Source organism: Notechis scutatus, chromosome 6, assembly GCF_049901735.1.
Source record: "Notechis scutatus isolate UNSWTSFEM ecotype Mainland chromosome 6, rNotScu1.2, whole genome shotgun sequence".
Classification (NCBI taxonomy): Eukaryota; Metazoa; Chordata; class Lepidosauria; order Squamata; family Elapidae; genus Notechis; species Notechis scutatus.
Genome location: NC_142014.1, coordinates 78,033,083 through 78,052,714, shown reverse-complemented (window position 1 = coordinate 78,052,714; position 19,632 = coordinate 78,033,083). Strand labels below are relative to the sequence as shown.

At 47.5% G+C, this 19,632-nt stretch overlaps 1 protein-coding gene across 1 annotated transcript in view; it reads left to right on the top strand.

Annotated features, from left to right (window-relative positions):
* PLXNA4 (plexin A4) overlaps positions 1 to 19,206 on the top strand; it is a 557,017-nt gene extending 537,811 nt beyond the window's left edge. The window contains exons 31-32 of the mRNA XM_087968909.1: positions 15,964 to 16,114; positions 18,565 to 19,206. Coding sequence (XP_087825035.1) covers positions 15,964 to 16,114; positions 18,565 to 18,660 — 247 coding nt within the window. The 3' untranslated portion in view covers positions 18,661 to 19,206. The remainder of the gene's footprint in view (positions 1 to 15,963; positions 16,115 to 18,564) is intronic.
* The last annotated feature ends 426 nt before the right edge of the window (positions 19,207 to 19,632 follow it).

Below are 19,632 nucleotides of genomic sequence, written 5' to 3'. Positions count from 1 at the left end.
TCTTCTCTCTTTCTCACTCTCCTCTCTCTCTTCTCTCTTTCCCCTTTCTTTCTCTCCTCTCTTTCTTTTCTCTCCTCTCTCTCCTGTCTCTGTCTTCCCTCTCCTCTCTTCTCCTCTCTCTCTCCCTTCTCTTCTCTCTTTCTCACTCTCCTCTCTCTCTCTTCTCTCTTTCCCCTTTCTTTCTCTCCTCTCTTTCTTTTCTCTCGTCTCTCTCTTCACTTTTCTTTTTCCTCTTTTCTCTCTCCCCTCTCTCTCTCTCTCTCTCTCTCTCTGTGTGTGTGTGTGTGTCTGTGTGTGTCTCTATATATTTCTTCTCTCTTCTCTATATTTTCTCTCTGTTTCTGTCTCTGTCTCTCTTTTCTCTCTCCCTGTCTCTTCTCTCTCTTACTTACTTTCGTTCTTCTCTCTCCTCTCTTTCTTCTCTCTCTCTCTCTCTCTCCTGTCTCTGTCTCTGTCTTCCCTCTCCTCTCTTTCTCCTCTCTCTCTCCCTTCTCTTCTCTCTTTCTCACTCTCCTCTCTCTCTTCTCTCTTTCCCCTTTCTTTCTCTCCTCTCTTTCTTTTCTCTCCTCTCTCTCTCCTGTCTCTGTCTTCCCTCTCCTCTCTTTCTCCTCTCTCTCTCCCTTCTCTTCTCTCTTTCTCACTCTCCTCTCTCTCTCTCTCTCTCTTTCCCCTTTCTTTCTCTCCTCTCTTTCTTTTCTCTCGTCTCTCTCTTCACTTTTCTTTTCCTCTTTTCTCTCTCCCTCTCTCTCTCTCTCTCTCTCTCTCTGTGTGTGTGTGTGTGTGTCTGTGTGTGTCTCTATATTTCTTCTCTCTCTTCTCTATATTTTCTCTCTGTTTCTGTCTCTGTCTCTCTTTTCTCTCTCCCTGTCTCTTCTCTCTCTTACTTACTTTCGTTTCTTCTCTCTCCTCTCTTTCTTCTCTCTCTCTCCTCTCTCTCTCCTGTCTCTGTCTCTGTCTTCCCTCTCCTCTCTTTCTCCTCTCTCTCTCCCTTCTCTTCTCTCTTTCTCACTCTCCTCTCTCTCTTCTCTCTTTCCCCTTTCTTTCTCCCCTCTCTTACTTTTCTCTCGTCTCTCTCTTCTTCTCTCTTTTCTTTTTCCTCTTTTCTCTCTCTTCTCTCTCTCTCTCTCTCTCTCTCTCTCTATGTGTCTCTATATCTTTCTTCTCTCTCTTCTCTATATTTTCTCTCTCTTTCTGTCTCTGTCTCTCTTTTCTCTCTCTCTGTCTCTTCTCTCTCTTACTTACTTTCTTTCTCCTCTCTCCTCTCTTTCTTCTCTCTCTCTCTCTCTCTCCTGTCTCTCTCCCCTCTCTTCTCTTTTTCCCCTTTCTTTCTCTCCTCTCTTTCTTTTCTCTCGTCTCTCTCTTCTTCTCTCTTTTCTTTTTCCTCTTTTCTCTCTCTTCTCTCTCTCTCTCTCTCTATCTATCTTTTGTAAGAGCATTATCAGTATTCATTGACTTACAACAGTTCATTTAGTGACCATCCAAAGTTCCTACAGCTCTGAAAATGTTACTTGTGACCGTTTTTCACACTTAGAAAAACCATTGCATCCTCCCCATGCTCCTGTGGTCAAAATTCAGGTGCTTGGCAACTGACTCTTATTTATGATGGTTGCAGTATCCTGAGATCATGTGATCCCCTTTTGTGACCGTCTGACAAGCAAAAGTCAAATGAGGAAGCCAGAATTCACGGAACCTACCGGGTTACTAACTTTAAAACTGCAGTGAAGGAAGGGAGGGAGGAAAGAATGGAGGGAGGGGAAGGAGGGGGAGGAAGAAGGAAGGAAGGAGGGAAGGAGAAGGAAAGAGAAGAAGAAAAAATGAAGAAGAAGAGGAGGAGAGGAGGAGGGAGGAGGAGGAGGAGGAGGAGAAGAGGAGAAGGAGGAGGAGGGAGAAGGAGGAAGAGGAGAGGAGGAGAGGAAGAAGAAGAGGAGGAGGAAGAAGAAGAAGAAGAGAGAGGAGGAGGAGAGGAGAGAGAAGAAGAAGAAGAAGAGGAGGAGGAGGAGGAGAGGAAGAGGAGGAAGAAGAAGAGGAGGAGGAGGAGGAGGAGGAGGAGGAGAGGAGGAGGAAGAAGAAGAAGAAGAAGAAAAGTTTCCAATGTTTTCTGCCAGATTCTCACAAAGAAATTCAATGGGGAAGCCGGCAGGAAGTCAGAAGGAGCACCTGTTGCTTCTGTTCTTCTGCCCATCCTTGGCCATCCCCTTTCTCTATTCAGGGAAGGAAATAACCTCTGCATCCATGACCCAACAGGCCCAGCTTGTCTAGCTCCTAACTAAATACCTCCAAGAACTTCACCCTACACCATTAGCCTCCCAGCAGAATTCTTTCCTTTTGGCTCGGAAAAACAAATTCGCCGGAAAGTTCCAAAGCCACGCTTCTTCCTCCTGGCGTCACCCTGGAGGACCCATAGCCTTCTCCTGGACCGAGATCACAGAAGATAGCTCGACCCTGGCAAGAGATAATCCGCCTGTCTCGGTCTGTCGTCCAGCCCAACGGCCCGGCCTGCCTTTGCAAACCGCTAGCAACCTCTACTACCTCCTTTCCCAGGGCTTGTAAGCAGCTGGCATTTCTTCTCATCCTGCAGAACTGGGGCCTAATTAAAGGCAGGTCTCTGCCGAGCTGCCTTCGGGTTGCTAAGAAACCGCCTCCGTAAGAAGCCGAGGTCTCCGTCCAATCCTAAAAAAATAATTATCCGGTCAATGGGGAACACGGCCGAGGAAAAACAGCTTTTAATGTTGCCTACAACACAGAAGTCTTTAGCGGGTTTGGGCCTCTCCTCCTGACAAATGAGCTCAAGGCCAGCCGGAAGAAAGAACGAACAAAGCCGGCAAGCAAAACGGTGTGCGTCTCGCACAAACGGGGGGAAACGGGAATGCCCGTTGTGCGCAGGGGTGGGTTTCAAACATTTTAGCAAGGGCTTCTCTGCCTGGTTGCTGGGTGGGCGTGGCCACGGTGTGTGTGGCCTAGTTGGCCTCCTGCACCATGGTGGGGGTGGCCTAGTTGGCCTCCTGCACCATGGTGGGGGTGTGTGGCCTAGTCGGCCTCCTGCACCATGGCGGGGTGTGTGTGGCCTAGTCGGCCTCCTGCACCATGGTGGGGGTGTGTGGCCTAGTCGGCCTCCTGCACCATGGCGGGGTGTGTGTGGCCTAGTCGTCCTCCTGCACCATGGCAGGGGTGTGTGGCCTAGTCGGCCTCCTGCACCATGGCGGGGTGTGTGTGGCCTAGTCGGCCTCCTGCACCATGGTGGGGGTGTGGCCTAGTCGTCCTCCTGCACCATGGCAGGGTGTGTGTGGCCTAGTCGGCCTCCTGCACCATGGCGGGTGTGTGTGGCCTAGTCGGCCTCCTGCACCATGGCGGGTGTGTGTGGCCTAGTCGGCCTCCTGCACCATGGCGGGTGTGTGTGGCCTATTCGGCCTCCTGCACCATGGCGGGTGTGTGTGGCCTAGTCGGCCTCCTGCACCATGGCGGGTGTGTGTGGCCTAGTCGGCCTCCTGCATCATAACGGGTGTGTGTGGCCTAGTCGGCCTCCTGCACCATGACGGGGTGTGTGTGGCCTAGTCGGCCTCCTGCACCATGACGGGGTGTGTGCGGCCTAGTCGGCCTCCTGCACCATGATGGGGTGTGTGTGGCCTAGTCGGCCTCCTGCACCATGACGGGTGTGTGTGGCCTAGTCGGCCTCCTGCACCATGACGGGGGTGTGTGTGGCCTAGTCGGCCTCCTGCACCATGGCGGGGTGTGTGTGGCCTAGTCGGCCTCCTGCACCATGACGGGGTGTGTGTGGCCTAGTCGGCCTCCTGCACCATGGCGGCGGGGGGGTTGCCCTCCCCAGGCTCTGGAGGCTTCCCTCAAGCCTCCAGGAGGGGAAAAACAAGCTCCCCGGGCTCCAGAGGCTCTCTGGAAGCCAGAAACTTGTTTCCGGCCTTCCTGAATTTCCGGGAGGCCCATTTTTCTCCCTCCCCCAAGCCTCCACATGCACTTTGCACTTACCTGCATCCAATACAGGCCACATGGGGGCTCCTGGGAGGGGTGGGGTGGGTATTCTGACCCGAGCCTCATTCAAAGCAAACAAAAACCAGAGATAAAAGCAAAACCTTTTAAATGCTTCTCTGTGAATTCTGTTCATTCACAGTAAAAAAACACTCTTAAAAACTGATGGTCCCACATAAGAACGAGCCTTGCTAAGGTTGTGCAAGGCTGCCAAGAACACTAGATTAAATTGCAAGGAAATAATCAAAACCAAAAGTCTCCAAACACAAACCAGGATAGCCTGAACTTCCACAAGACTTGAAGTGCAAGAACTTCTTGGCTTCCTGCAAAGAACTCCGGTTTCTCAGTCAATAAAAATAGAATAGAATAGAATTCTTTTATTGTCCAAGTGTGATTGGACACACAAGGAATTTGATTTGGTGTAAATGCTTTCAGTATACATAAAAGAAAAGATACATTTGTCAAGAGTCATGAGTCAAGAATCATAACACTTAATGATGGTCATGGGGTACAATAAGCAATCAAATCATACTAGGAACAATCCATATAAATCGTAAGGATACAAGCAACAAAGTTAGAGTCATACATTCCCAAGTGGGAGGGGATGGGAGATAAGGAGTGATGAGAAGATTAATAGTAATGGTAGTGCAAACTTTGTAAATAGTTGGACAGTGTTGAGGGAATTATTTGTTTAGCAGAGGGATGGCGTTGGGGAAAAAACTGTCCTTGTGTCTCGTTGTTCTGGTGTGCAGTGCTCTGTAGCGTCGTTTTGCGGGTGGGAGTTGAAACAGTTTATGTCCGGGATGTGAGGGGGTCTGTAGATATTTTCCCAGCCCTCCTTTTGACTCATGCAGGACACAGGTCCTCCATGGAAAGCAGGTTGATAGTAATCGTTAAGTAAGACTTATCCCATGAGTTCTCTTGATCTAGAAATCATTATTGCAGTCCTCTTCTTTCATCTCCAAGTCAAAGTCCTTCTTTCTCACGTCTGCGTAAACCAGTGTCTAATAGACCCCTTGGTCTAAAATGTCCAACGTTGATATCCTTAGCAATGCGGACATCCGCCCCATTGTCTTCTGCCAGGGGTGTTTCCATGAGTGGGCAAACCCCAGATCAAGTTGGCATAACCAAGTCCCACCGTCCCACGGTTGAAGTTTACTTTGAGTTGGGATTCTTCCGAGCTTCTGATGAAGACTTCGATGCCCCCTGCCCCCCCCACCCCCGGAACGGTTGCCTAATTATGTCATTCCTGTAATTGCCATCTCCTGCCTGCAACACATGGTCTCATTACCCGCGTTGCATATGCTAAATGATTATTAACGAGCTTTGTAATGAGAAGCAGCAGCCACCCCCCTCCAAAGGCACTCACAAGACAATTAGCTCCACGCCACCTCGAAGAAACCCGGGCCACCCTGGAAGATTAGAGCACGGAGAGAGGCGAGGATCGTTAATGAAGGTTTTTTTTTTTTTTTTTTGCATTTTGATGAGCTGTCAAAAACAAAGTAAAAGCCAGGCAAGATTTCCTCATGGTGCAGAAGCGCAGGCACTTTGGTGCGCTGAGAGTTGGCCAGCAACCTCTCGGAGTGCCTGAGCTCGGATTTGCAACGTTGTCAAAACAGCAACCGGTTGCTGAAGTGCAGAGAAGAGCAACTAAGAGCAACTAAGGCCAGGAGACTGCAAAGAACAGTTGCAAGAATTGGATAGGGGTAGTCTAGAGGAAAGAAGGACTGGGGGGGACATGATGGCAGTCTTCCAATATTTGAGGGGCTGCCCCAAAGAAGAGGGGGGTCAAGCTATTCTCCAAAGCACCTGAGGGCAGGACAAGAAGCAATGGGTGGAAACTCATCAAGGAGAGAAGCAACTTAGAACTATGGAGGAATTTCCTAACAATGAATTTGACTACTTCTAGGAGACTTCTGAAGTCCCTTCAAGCCTTAGGATACCATGAGTCAGGGAGGGAGGGAGGGAGGAGGGAAGGAAGGAAGGAATGCAATGACTTACCTGTCAATGAATACTTCAGCTTCAACCATAACAACACAAGAGCACACAATAGATACAAACTCAAGGTCAACCGCACCAAACTTGATTGCAGGAAATACGACTTCAGCAACAGAGTGGTCAATGTCTAGAATACTCTCCCTGACTCTGTGGTTTCTTCCCCAAACCCCAAAAACTTTAACCTAAGACTATCTACTATTGACCTCACCCCTTTCCTAAGAGGTTTGTAGGGGGCGTGCATAAGCGCACCAACATGCCTACCGTCCCTGTCATATTGTTTCTTTTATATTTATTTATTTTTTCTTACATATATCCATGTATTCATAACTATGTATATACTTATACCTATTATCTTGTAAGCGATTGACAAATCAAAAATAAATAAATAAAAATAAATTAAAAGGAAGGAAGGAAAGGGAGGGAGGGAGGGAGGGAGGAAGGAAGGAAGGAAGGAAGGAAGGAAGGAAGGAAGGAAGGAAGGAAGGAAGGAAGGAAGGAAGGAAGGAAGGAAGGAACAAACTGGGTGAAAACTAATCAAGGAGAGAAGCAACTTGGAATTAAGGAGAAACATCCTAACAGAACAATTAACCAGTGGAACTGCTTGCCACCAGAAGTCATGACGCTCCATCACTGGAGGTATTGAAGAAGATGTTGGACAACCGTTTGTCTTAAATATTATAGTATTTTCTGCTTGAGCAGTGGGTTGGACTAGAAGACCTCAAAGGTCTCTTCCAGCTATATTCTGATTGAAATGGATCTCTCCTTGATAAGTTCCCAATCATTACTTCTTGATCAGTCCTCAGGTGGTTTGGAGAAGAGGTCAATTCCCTCTTCTGTGTGGCAGTTCCTTAGATATTGGAACACGTGGCTTCCTTCCTTAGCTACCTTAGTTACGTTGGACGTTCGTATTGATCTTTTTCATGCTTTATATTATTTTATTATCTTGTAGTAACCCATTGTAAGCCACCCAGAGTTGCTGGATGACAAGATAGGTGGCCTATAAATGCAGCAAAGAAATAAATAAATATTCTCCAAGAGGAAAAACATCCCAGATCTCGCCTGGGACACAGCAGGCTATTTAAGAGGCCTTTCCTCACCGGAGGAGTTCATTTCACAAACGCAGGAAATAGATCTGTCAGAGGTACCCTGTTGTCCTCCAGCCTCCTTCCCCGGGGAGACTTGATGGTTCCAGAGTAATAGAGGTGTCTTCAAGACTCTGACAGGAAGAGGCACCCAGAGCCAGGCCTTTGCAAATGAATCTGTCATGCCATCCCGGACGGCATTCAAGGTTGATATTGGAAGAGCTTCACAAGGGCTGTCTGGCTGTTGCCCAGGATGTGAGAGCACCTGAGTTACGACAGCAGAAAGAGGGAAGAGCAGAAGAGAAAAGAGATGCAGCAGAAACTGTCAGGGCCAGACTTCAAACCAGACTTCGAACTTAGCTACTTTATTGTTTTCTGCTAGGAGTACAGGAATCTTCCCAGCCTGGTAGCTTTTGCTTGGGAAAGACCAGATAAGCCTTCAAGGCATTTGTAGAGGTGGGCAGGTCCCACCTTTCCCTCGCGTATTGATATAATGTGCTCAGACTAATTCCCCGCTTATGCAGGGGAAATGGCATTCTACCGGTTTGGACCGGTTCAGACGAACCGGTAGTTCCAGTGAACCATTTGGGTCCGCCCGCCCCTACACTAGCCTGTCCTGGGGCTGCAGTAGAAGGTAAGTCTTATAGCTGAAAATGGATGGTTTTGAAATGTTGTGCGCGCACAAAGTGCATGCTCACCGGACCGGTTGTTACACCAGTTGAATCCCACCCCCTGGGCTTATGATGTAAGGAGTTCGGACTATAGGTAGCCCTTGACCGATGACCACGTTTGAGCCCAAAATTTTGGTTACTAAGGAAGACCTTTGTTAAGGGAGTCAGAATGCAGTATTGGCAGATTGGCTCTGCTCATTGCCAGCAGTTCGATTCTGACTCAGCCTTTCGTCCTACAAGGTCAGCAAAACGAGGACCTAGATTGTTGGGAGGCAATAGGCTGACTCTGTAAACAGGTTGACTATAAATATTTGGGGGGACGCGGTGGCTCTAAGATTCTGAGCTTGTCGATCAAAAAGGTTGGCGGTTCATGTCTACTATCCCTTCAGAGGAAATGGTCATCCAAAAATGCATGAATGTGCAGAGATGGATAGCCTAACTAAATTACTAAAAAAAAAACAACCAAGATAGTGACTACTATAAAACTTGGAATTGCTGGTATGAATGATTAAAGAAACGGCAATATTCGACAATTGGCTAAGATATGAAATTATGGAAGACGTGCGTTTAATCATAAAGTATTCTGTGAAATTAAAACATGAAAAGAACTAGAAGGTACTGTAACAAGAGAGATCACGTCAACGTTAGGGGTGAAAAATAATGTGTAACCATTGCTCAACATCTGCTGCAAAATGTATATATGTATGTATGTGTATGTGTATGTGTATGTATATGTGTATGTGTATGTGTGTGTGTGTGTGTGTGTGTGTGTGTATATATATATATATATATATATATATATATATATATATATATATATATATATATATATATATTTGTTTTCTTAAGTTTTTGGTACTTACATGTATGGTGTTCGGCTTGGTTCGGGTATTTTCCCACGTCATTGTAGTTCTTTTAAAGTTGTAGCAACGTTTCAGCAGAATCTCATCTGCCATCATCAGGCTTCTGTATTGTGTCCGTCTGTGGGTCAGACTTTTACAGTGGTTTCAGATTTAAATTTGGGGCAGCCTATTGCTGTGCCAGAATGGTTTTTTCTTCATCCTGATTGGTTGGGAGTCTTGGTCTGTGTTTATTGGTCTCGGAGTTTGCTGTGTTCTGCTTGATGGGTGTCTCTGATATCTTCTGTCTGTTTTTTGGCTCTTTTTGTATCTTGATTGGCTGGCAGCATTGTGTTACTTTAATGGAGGTCTTTAGTGCAGCTTGGCTTCGGGTAAATGGACGGCTATCATTAGTTAGGAAGCTGGGTTTCATCTGGGTGCCTGGTTGGGGTGTGTTTGAGCTGGAGGTTTCAGGGGGAATCTGTTTGTGCCCAGGTGTTTGCCTGGCTTGTGGTGTGGAGATTTTTTTGTTTGTGAGTGCAGGCTTCCAAATGATTGACAGCCTGGTGGAATCATCTCTTCTATTCATGCTTTCTGGTCTTTTTTCAATCTCTATGGCTTCTCTGATGACTCTGTGGCTGGGGTTTTCCATAGTGGCCAGGGTTTTGGTGCCATTGAAGTTGATGCTATGACCTGTGGCTTCCATGTGTTGGACTAGTGAGGAAGTGTGTTCCAGCTTTTTGACTGCATTTTTGTGTTCATCCAGGCGGGTACTTATTCTTCTATTGGTCTGTCCAATGTATGTGGCCGGGCATGATGCACAGGGGATTTCGTATGTGCCTTGATTTTCCAGGTCAATTTTATCTTTGGGGTTGCTAAGGATGGCTGCTATTTTTCTGTCTGTTTTGAAGGCAGTCCTGATGTGATGTCTGTGTAGTACCTTACTAATTTTGTCTGTAGTACCTTATTTGTTTATATGTTTGTTTTTTTAAATGTTTTAAATATATGAATCTTAAATAAACTTTATTTTAAAAAAATTTTTAAAAAAGAAAGGTTGGCAATTCCGTGGTTCAAATCCCTAGCGTTGCGTAAGGGAATGAGTTCCCGTTCCTTGTCCTAGCTTCTGCCAACCTAACAGTTCGAAAGCATGTAAAAAATGCAAGTAGAAAAATAGGGACCCCTTTGATGGGAAGGTAACAGCGTCCCATGTGCCCTTCGGTGTTTAGTCACGCCGGCCACATGATCACGGAGACGTCTTCGGACAGTGCTGGCTCTTTGGCTTTGTAACAGAGATGAGCACCGCCCCCTAGAGCCAGAAATGATTAGCACATATGGGCAAGGGAAACCTTTATCTTATAAACAGTTTGACAGTGTTGTGGGGATTAGTTAGTTAGCAGAGTGATAGCATGGAGGAGCGGAAAATGGCCAACTTTTGGCCAACTGGCTAAACTTGAGTTTGAATTAGCTTGAATTTGTTCAGGGTCCTTTATTCTAAAACCACCCAGATGTTGGAAGCGGGATGGGAGAAGTCGGTTAACAGATGCTGACTGAACATTTTGCGATATCACACTGGCTTTGCACCTCAGAGCGAGAACCCACTGCTCTGCCTTGCCTGCTGTCAAAAGATGGTTAGATCAGGGCCTCACTTGTTACAGACTGCAAACACACACACACGCACACACACACACCTCCCCCAACCCTTATCATAGATTAGCTTGAATTTGGCTAGCGGTCAAGCTTCCCTGCTGCCACCAGTACTGTGCAACAGACCAGAAGGAAACCAGGTTTATATAGTCAACTCGGTCAATTTGCATTTCTCTCCCCCAGGAGGGAAGTTAAAATGGGAAACAGTTCAGAACAGAGCCAGCCTATTCTGAGTGGGTTATGTCACTGTTGGTTTTTCTTGCACAAGCATCATTCATTTTTAATTGGGTATAATACCCGCGCACACTCTCATGTTCCGCGCAGCAGGAGAGCGAGCAATGGAATATTTATAAAGTGCATGGATGCCTTTCAGCGGGTCATTTTGGAGAACAGTGAAGTCTCTCTCCTCCACGCCTGGAACCTCCAATCTGCTTGGGAACTCGGTTTTCAACCTACAACAGACAAACACACTCACCCGTTCCAAAAGAAGAGAATATCCATAGCTCGGGGTAGAACAGTGGAGTCCTTGATGCCCTCTTGTGCTTGGTTGGTTGTTGGTATGTGTTCCATTGCCTGAGTAGGTAATGTCATCGGTGGAAGGGAGTGTAGAGTTTGTTTCTTGTTTTATATATAGTAGCTTGCCCTGCCAGTTTTACCCTCTTTGATTAGGGTATGGTTTTTCTGCAGAATTGTTTAATCTCTGCTTATCTGGGTGTTGGCCTCTGGCAGACATGTCTGGAGTGCTTTTTGTTCTCTGCACTTTGTTGTATGCTTGCAACAGTGGTGAATTTCCAAATTTTTCCCTACCGGTGTGCGCGCATGTGCCTAAGGCACGCTTCGCGTGCATGCACAGGACTCAAATACTGACCTCTGTCAAGGCTGGATAGCTGCCTGAAGTATTTTTTTTAAGCTCAGCTGAGGTGTGGCAATAGCGCGAATCAGCTAAGCTTCATGTGCAGGTGTGTGCGGCACAAATACAGAGCTCTGTCAAACCTATTGAATGGCCTGGAGTGTTTTTAAGCTCAGCTGAGGCACAGCGATCCACTCTGCCGCATGAATCAACTGTGCTAAAAAAAAACACCAAAGAAATATATGAGAGGTAACGGTGGGGGTGGGGGCAGGGCCAGCAAGAGATGGTATTTGCCAGTCAAAATTTTTGCTATCCGTATGCCAGAACTGGTCCGAACTGGCCGAATACCACATCTGCTTGCAAACCTTTCATTGCCTGATTAGGTCATGTCATCAGTACAAGAGAGTGTGGGGTTTGCTCCGTGTTTTATATACAGTAGCTTGCCCTGGCATCTGGTTTTGTGCTTGGTTATTTTCTTGATTAGATGTTTTCTACTTCACTGTTTGTCTGGTGTTAATCCCTGCTTATCTGGGTGTTGGCTGCTGGAAAGGGATGTGTTCTGGCCTTTTTTGTTTCCTTCTTAGCTTTGTTATTGAGCGGTGTGTAAATATGCTTCATCTCTACGTGCCTGTTGATGGCTTCATGGATGATAGGCAGAAGATTAGTGGTGCAGAAGTACAAATACCAACAACATCTCTTAAATATCACAACAAATGCCAGACTCATAGTTTCAACTGGGAAACTGGGAGCCATCCTAGAGATGAAGCCAAATCTCAGAACACCAGGAGATTCCTGGAAGCCTGGCATTCAAATACCAGCCAAAAATAGACACTGCTCTTCCTCACTCGAGATTCACAGCGTCTTTATAAGCATCACTCAGCTGTCTTTAGGGTGACCAAAAGCCTGTTGTTACTACCATGATACCACCAGTTCTTGGTTGACTGTCTCAAGAAGACCACATAAATTACCGGGAGGAAATGACTCAAGCAATGGGGAACTGTTTCTTGGGGCACCCTAGGCCAGGAGTAGAGAACTGATGCCCCTCTAGATGTTTCTCGTTCTCCAGTTCCATCGTGTCTTTTCCAGCCTGGTTGCCCCTGCTTGAATTGATGGTCCAGGAACATCTGGAAGAGGTCCAAAGTCTTGTATCGCTGCCACAGTCAGAAAGTGTGCTGTAGCTGTCCCCCCTAAAATAAGCTAATGCAGTTCTAGGCGATAGTAGTGCTACATCCGTGTAGAATACTGCGTCCAGTTCTGGTCACCATAAATCAGAACAGACGTTGAGACCAGTGATGGGATTCAAATATTTTTACCACCGGTTCAGTGAGCGTGGCTTGGTGGGCGCGCTTTGCACGCGGGCACACACTTTTTTCATGGGTGCGCGCACCAAATGTGCCCTTTGCACAGGCACAGAGGCATTTGTGCAGGCGCAGAAGCGTTCTAACTCACCTCCTGCAAGCCTGCACAATCCCGGTCGCTTCAGCAACTGCCGCACGGCACTATTCTGTGCCGCGTAAAGCAGCTGTGCTACAAATTCAGCGGATAAAGGTGATATGGAAGCCCGGGCGGGTGGGTAGGCCCAACAGCAGAACGGTGGAGAGAACTGGGTCATTCTCCCCTCTGCTCATCATTGCTAGCGGCTCGGCAGAACCGGGCCAAACCGGTAGAATACCACCACCGGTTGAGACCCTAGAAAAGAGGCACAGAGAAGAGCAACCAAGAAGAACAAGGTCCTGGAAGTAGACCCATATGATGGTTGAGGGAACTTGGCGTGTCTCGTATAATGAAGAGAAGGATTAGGAGTGACATGAGAGCAGTCTTCCAATATCGGAGGGCGGCTGCCACAAAGAACAATCCGTTCTCCAAAGCACCTGAAGGCACATCAAGAAGCCGCAGATGGAAACTCATCAAGGAGAGAGGCAACCCTGGAAAACTCAGGAGAAACTTCCTGACGGTGAGGAACAATCAATCATTGGAACGACTTGTCTCCAGAAGTTGTAAATACTCCCAACACTGGAAGTTTTCAAGAAGAGACTGGACAGCCATTTCTCTGGAGTGGGATAGGGTTTCTTGCTTGAGCAGGAGGTTGGACTAGAAGACCTCTAAGGACCCTTCCAACCCTCTTCTTCTATGTTCTAATCTTGTATCTAATAGTCCAAGCACAAGATGAGCATCGAGGCATCTGAACCTTAGACTGACACCTGGCTTCCGTTGCTTTGTTCCTCAAGACCCATTAGACCATTAATAGAAGAAGTCCACACATTGAAATGAAGCATGGCCACAATATTCTACTCTTCCTTCTTCAGCGTGGGGTGGAGTCACCGAGATGATACACAACCTTAATATGTGGTTACGGTCCCTTATCCCCCTGTTCCTTCACCCTTGCCCTGTAGGCTTGGAAAAGGAACATTAATACGTCCCCTTAAATGATGCTTTCTCCTTTCGCTTGGTTATTGAGATGGGAAAAGAGGATATAACCTTCTCTCCTCTAAAACTTAGAACCTCATTTAAGACCCAGTTGGGTCTAGTCTAGTGGTTAAAGCACCGGGCTAGAAAGAAGGAGACTTTGAGTTCAAGTCCTCTCTTAGGCATAGAAGCTGGCTGGGTGATTTTGAACTAATCACCAGGAGACAGTGAGTTCTAGTCCCGCCTTAAGTATAGTCAGCTGGATGACTTTGGGCCAATCACCAGGAGGTGGTGAATTCTAGTCCCGCCTTAAGTATGGAAGTCAGCTGGGTGACTTTGACCCATCACCAGGAGATGGTGAGTTCTAGTCCTGCCTTAATTATGGAAGTCAGCTGTGTGACTTTGGGCTCAATCATCAGGAAACTGGGAGTTCTAGACCCACCTTAAGTGTGAAAGCCGCCTCGGGCCAATCACCCGGAGATGGTGAGTTCTAGTCCTGCCTTAATTATGGAAGGCAGCGGGGTGACTTTGGGCCAATCACCAGGAGATGGTGAGTTCTAGTCACACCTTAAACATGAAAGCTGGCTGGGTGACTTTGGGCCAATCACCCGGAGACGGTGAGTTCCAATCCCGCCTTAAGTATGGAAGTTGTCTGGGTGGTTTTGAGTGAGTCCCTCTATCTCTGTGGTTGTAAGTCGAGCGCTACCTGTACAAAAATTAGAGGTGATAAATTGGTCATATGATATCTATCCTAAAGTCACTTTAGCAGGGCTGACCATTAAACGAACGTGAACCGCTCAGGGAAGGAACTGAACACGGGTGCAAAACTCCACAGGCGGCCAAGGTGGCTTTGTAAGACACCTGTCGTCCATTTTAGCTCCTGCTTTTTTCCTCCCTCTCTGCGAATTACCAAATTCCAGGGGCCGCACGTGTGGCTATTTCTCAGCGTGCGTGCAAAATGTCAGATTGCAGGAATTAAAAATGTAAATGACGGCATCTAATTAACCAGTTGACAGCGGAGCGCAGCTGCCGGTGATAGTGAGTGATTACCTTCTGCAAATCCTGTCCTCCATGGCCCAAACGTACTTAAAAGCCAGGGAGAAGCGGGGGGGACACCCCTCCCCAAATGACAGTCTCCTGAAGACGCCCAGGTCTCTGCGCGTAAATCTTCACACTGCATGAAGGTGGTTTCAAAGGCCTCTTGGCTACCGTGAGGTGTTGCAACTCAGACCAGACACCGACTGAATTCTCAAGCCTGCTTATCAAAGTTTCTCTGATTTCTGTACAGGTGAGCTCTCCACTTACGACCAAAAGTGGGACTGGAATTTTCATGGTGAAGCAAGGCAGGTGTTAAGGGAGCAGGGCCCCGATTGGATGACCCTTTTTTGCCACGGTCGTTCAGGGTCTCCCCACAATTGTTATGTGAATCATATGGTTGTTAAGGGAATTGACTTCGCCTGGGAAAGGCCGCAGATGGAGATCACATCACCCCACGAGGCTACAACCATCGTAGATACACGCTAGTTGTCAATTTGTCTGAATGTTGATCACACGATGTGGGGTTTTCTGTGAGTGGTACGGTGGCCTAGAGGTGGAGCTCTGGCCTCACCATCAGGAGACTGTGAGTTCGATCCTAGGTAGAGGCAGATATTTTTCTCTCTCTGGGCACGATGAGAATAGATTTGCCGAACAAAACTCCACATCAGCGACAAGAAAGGCATCCGGCCAGTAAACACTCAACTCCATTCAGTTGCCCAGACTCCACCCCGATGCAAGGGGTTATGAGGTCCTTAAAAGGAGATGATGAGGTGGGGATTCTGTCACAGTTGTAAGGGCAAGAAACTGGTCGTGAGTCACTTTTCACAGCGCCATTGTAACTTTGAATGCCAACTAAATAAACTGTTGTAAGTCAAGGACTATCGGTGGTAGCTTCTTGCCTTGAGAAGTACCGGGGTAGCTCTCGACGTACGACCACAATGGAGCCCGAAACTTCTACGTTCATACTTACACTTGTTTTCCGCATACATGCTTGACAGACTAAATTAAATAAAGAAAACTAAGATGATTAAAGACAAAAGCATATGAAGAATGGTTGTGGGATTTGGGTTCGGCTAGTCCAGAGAAAAGAAGGACTAGCGGGGGACCTAGAGCAGTCTTCCAATATTTGAGGGGCTGCCACAAAGAAGAGGGGGGGGTCAACTTGTTTTCCAAAGCACCCAAAGGCAGGATAAGAAACAATGGATGGAGAACAATTAAACAATTAAACAAGTGGAACTGCTTGCCTCGTGGTGAATTCTCCAACACTGGAAGTTTTAAAGAAAAGATTGGATAACCCTTTGTCTGAAGGGATATAGGATCACTTGCTTGAGCATAGGGTTGGACTAGAAGACCTCCAAGGTCCCTTCCAACTCCGTTATTCTGTTATTTTTACATCTAGCCTGGTTTTTTTTTGTTAACGGGGTTCTCACTCTTTTTGCTTTATTCCCCTCCAGGTATTACTCAGATATCGGCAAGATGCCAGCGATTAGCGACCAGGATATGAATGCTTATCTAGCCGAGCAGTCGCGCATGCACATGAATGAGTTCAACACTATGAGCGCACTCTCCGAGATCTACTCGTATGTGGGCAAGTACAGCGAAGAGGTGAGCCTGGGGCGGTGAGGGCCGCGTGTGCCAATGGGTGAACTAACCTTTAGTTGTATCCTTCAGCCCGTTTTACGGATTTCTTAAGACTCGGGGGGCGGGGAGTAAAAACAAATTTGGGTTTTGCAATTGGTGTATCCTTTGATGACGAGCATACATGCCTGCAAATCATTCCATGGAGTCATCCAGAATAGTGTTTCTCTACCTCACCAATTTAAATGGGGGGGACGGGACTTAACATGGCTGCCTGGGGGAATTCTGGGAGTTGAAGTCTCCCCAACTTAAAGTCGCCATGGATGAGAAACACTGATCTATACCATAAGAATTGGAAGGGACCTTGAGGAGCATCGAGTCTGTCTATATGTTGGTTGGTTGGATGGATGGATGGATGGATGGATGGATGGATGGATGGATGGATGGATGGATCATGGATGGATGGGTGGGTGGATGATGGATGGATGGATCATGGATGGATGGGTGGGTGGATGATGGATGGATGGATGATGGATGGATGGATGATGGATGGATGGATGGATGGATCATGGATGGATGGGTGGGTGGATCATGGATGGATGGATCATGGATAGATGGATGGATCATGGATGGATGGATGGATCATGGATGGATGGGTGGGTGGATCATGGATGGATGGATGATGGATGGATGGATGATGGATGGATAGATCATGGATGGATGGATCATGGATGGATGGGTGGATCATGGATGGATGGTAGATGGATGGATGGGTGGATCATGGAGGGAGGGAGGGAGGGAGGGAGGGAGGGAGGAAGGAAGGAAGGAAGGAAGGAAGGAAGGAAGGAAGGAAGGAAGGAAGGCAGGCTTGGAATTTTGGGTGTATGTATGTAAGTAGGGAGGGAGGGAGGGAGGGAGGGAGGGAGGGAGGTATGGAAGGATGAATAGATGGTTGATTGGTCTGGAATTTAGGATGGATGGATGAATGGTTGGATAGATGGATGGATGGATGGAAGGAAGGAAGGAAGGAGGGAAGGAAGGAAGGAAGGCCTGGGATTTTGGATGTATGTATGCATGTATGTATGTAGGGAGGGAGGAAGGGATAGTTGATTGATTGGTCTGATATTTAGGATAGAGGGATGGATGGATGGATGGAGGAATTGTTGGATAGATAGACGGAAGGAAGGCCTGGAATTTTGGATGTATGTATGTATGTATATAGGTAGGTAGGTAGGTATTATGTATACCTCTTAGAGAGTTGTGGTAGCACAGTGGTTAGAAAGCAGTGTTGCAGGCTAGTACTGCTGACTGCCAGCAATTTGATCCTGACCAGTTCCAGGTTAACTCAGCCCTCCATCTTTCCGAGGTGGGTAAAATGAGGACCCAGATTGTTGGGGGCAATATGCTGACTCTGTAACCCGCTTAGAGAGGGCTGTAAAGCACTGTGGAGCGGTATATAAGTCTAAGGGCTCTTGCTATTGCTGTTCATCCCTACTTAATTGGATTGCAGTTCACTTCAATAGATCAGTCATGACTGCATGTTTAAGCACTTGCCCAAAAGCTAAATTTAAATAATGTTACCATTGGTCAAGGGTTCTGTATAGTGTGTGTGTGTGTGTGTGTGTGTGTGTGTGTGTGTGTGTGTTATTTTGACAGTTTAGTATATTCTGTGAACCCAGCACATTGGGTCAGGGTGTGATTTAATCTGTTTTTCCTACCACCAAAATGAACTCACGCAGACCAGGTCAAGCGTGTTAGAGATGAGCAGGATGACCATAAGCTAAATGAGCAAACTAGGTTTGCAAAACCCAGGAAGCAGGCCAACTTTGTCCAAACACCCGCCTTCAACCTTGCTGCAAATGTAGCTAAAGTGAAACGCCATGATCTGTTTTGTTGATGAACCGCTTGTGAGAACATAACGATTCTAGGCTGGTTCCTCTCTTGACTCCTCCTTCAGGTTCTGCTTCTCCTACAGCAATGATGGCGAACCTTTTGGTTGTGGTGTGCCTAAAGCACACATGGGTGCTGGCACCCACAATACAATGTGCCTCACCCCCCGTGCATGCACGCACAACACCTCCAACCCCGCCCCTTTACCTGCACTGCACATGCACGCACCTCCCAGCTGATTTTCAGCCTGTTTGAGGCCCTTTTGGCTCTCCCGGAGGCTCAAAGGAAGCCTCTGCAGCCTCAGGAGGCCGTTTCGACATGTCCGGTATTTCCGGAAGGCCCATTTTTCAGCCTCCCGAGGCTGCAAAGGCTTCCTTCGAGCCTCCGGGAGGGCAAAAACAGCCTCAAATGGGCCGAAAATCAGCCGGGAGGTGCACGCATGCGCAGTGCATGTAAGTTTGGCTGGGGTTCGCGCGCCATAGGTTCGCCATCACGGCCCTCCAAGCTTACCCTTATGGGTACCTTTAAGAGAGATCGTGTTGAAGACCTTCCCATTTTTCTCTCTCTCCTTTCTCCGTTCCTCACAGATCCTTGGAGCCCTCAGTCAGGACGACCAAGCCGGAAAGCAGAAGCTTACCTACAAACTTGAACAAGTTATAACCCTCATGAGCATAGACAGCTGAGAACTTGCCCCACTTAGAGGGACTTTCCAGGAGGGATCGACACAAAACAAATGAACAAAAAAAGAACTTTCACACACACACACACACACACACACACACACAAATACAAAAAAAAAACCAAGCCGTGCCTCAGTTCAGTTTTCATCAAGTGCAAGTTTCCAACTGGCTGCCAAGGAGAGTTGCCAGAAGACGCCTAGACGTCTCTGAGCCTCACCTGCTGGACCTACCAACACCAAGGAACTGGTCCTCCAGGATTTTGAGGGACCTCTTCACAAGAAGGACTCCCCGAAGACAGGGAGGGTTCAGGGTGGAGTCCCTTGCAGGTTCCTCCTTGGTGGCAACCAGAATGTACCACTGCCTGCTCCATTGAAACCGAGCAGGAGTAACGTTGGGGTTCACCTCCATCATGCTTTGCTGCTTTGAGGGCACGCCCTCCACGGGCTGAGAGGAGGCCCGGGGGTTCATTCAGAAGCTGCGCCAAGGGAGAAGTTGCTCTCTTGCCCTCGGAAGTCCCACCGTTGTGGTTGCGGGGAGGAAAAAAACAAACCAAGAAAAACAATGGCTGCCTCTCCTCGATCTTTGTCCTCACGAAGAGGAACCAGGAGGAACATCATGGAAAGAAAGGCCCTCGGGGACCTGTGAACCAAGAGGACTGTCCACCAATCTCTGGAGATTGGGTGGAGAAGGGAAGTCTGCCTTTTTCTCTCTTCCCCTCTTCTGATTTTCATTCGGTTTCCTTTTTTTGGTTGGGTTGGGTTGGGTTGGGTTTGGTTTGGTTTGGTCAATCATGGTTACTTTCGTTGTCGTGGAAAGAGAACTGCTCTCCCAAGCTTGAGTCATCTATGTGTCCCCACCTGTTCCTTCTCTGGTTACTAAGCAAGGGGTCTTCAAACTTGGCAGGTTTTAAGACTTGTGGCCTTCAACTCCCAGAATTCCTGAGCCAACATGACTGGAGGAGGAATTCTGGGAGTT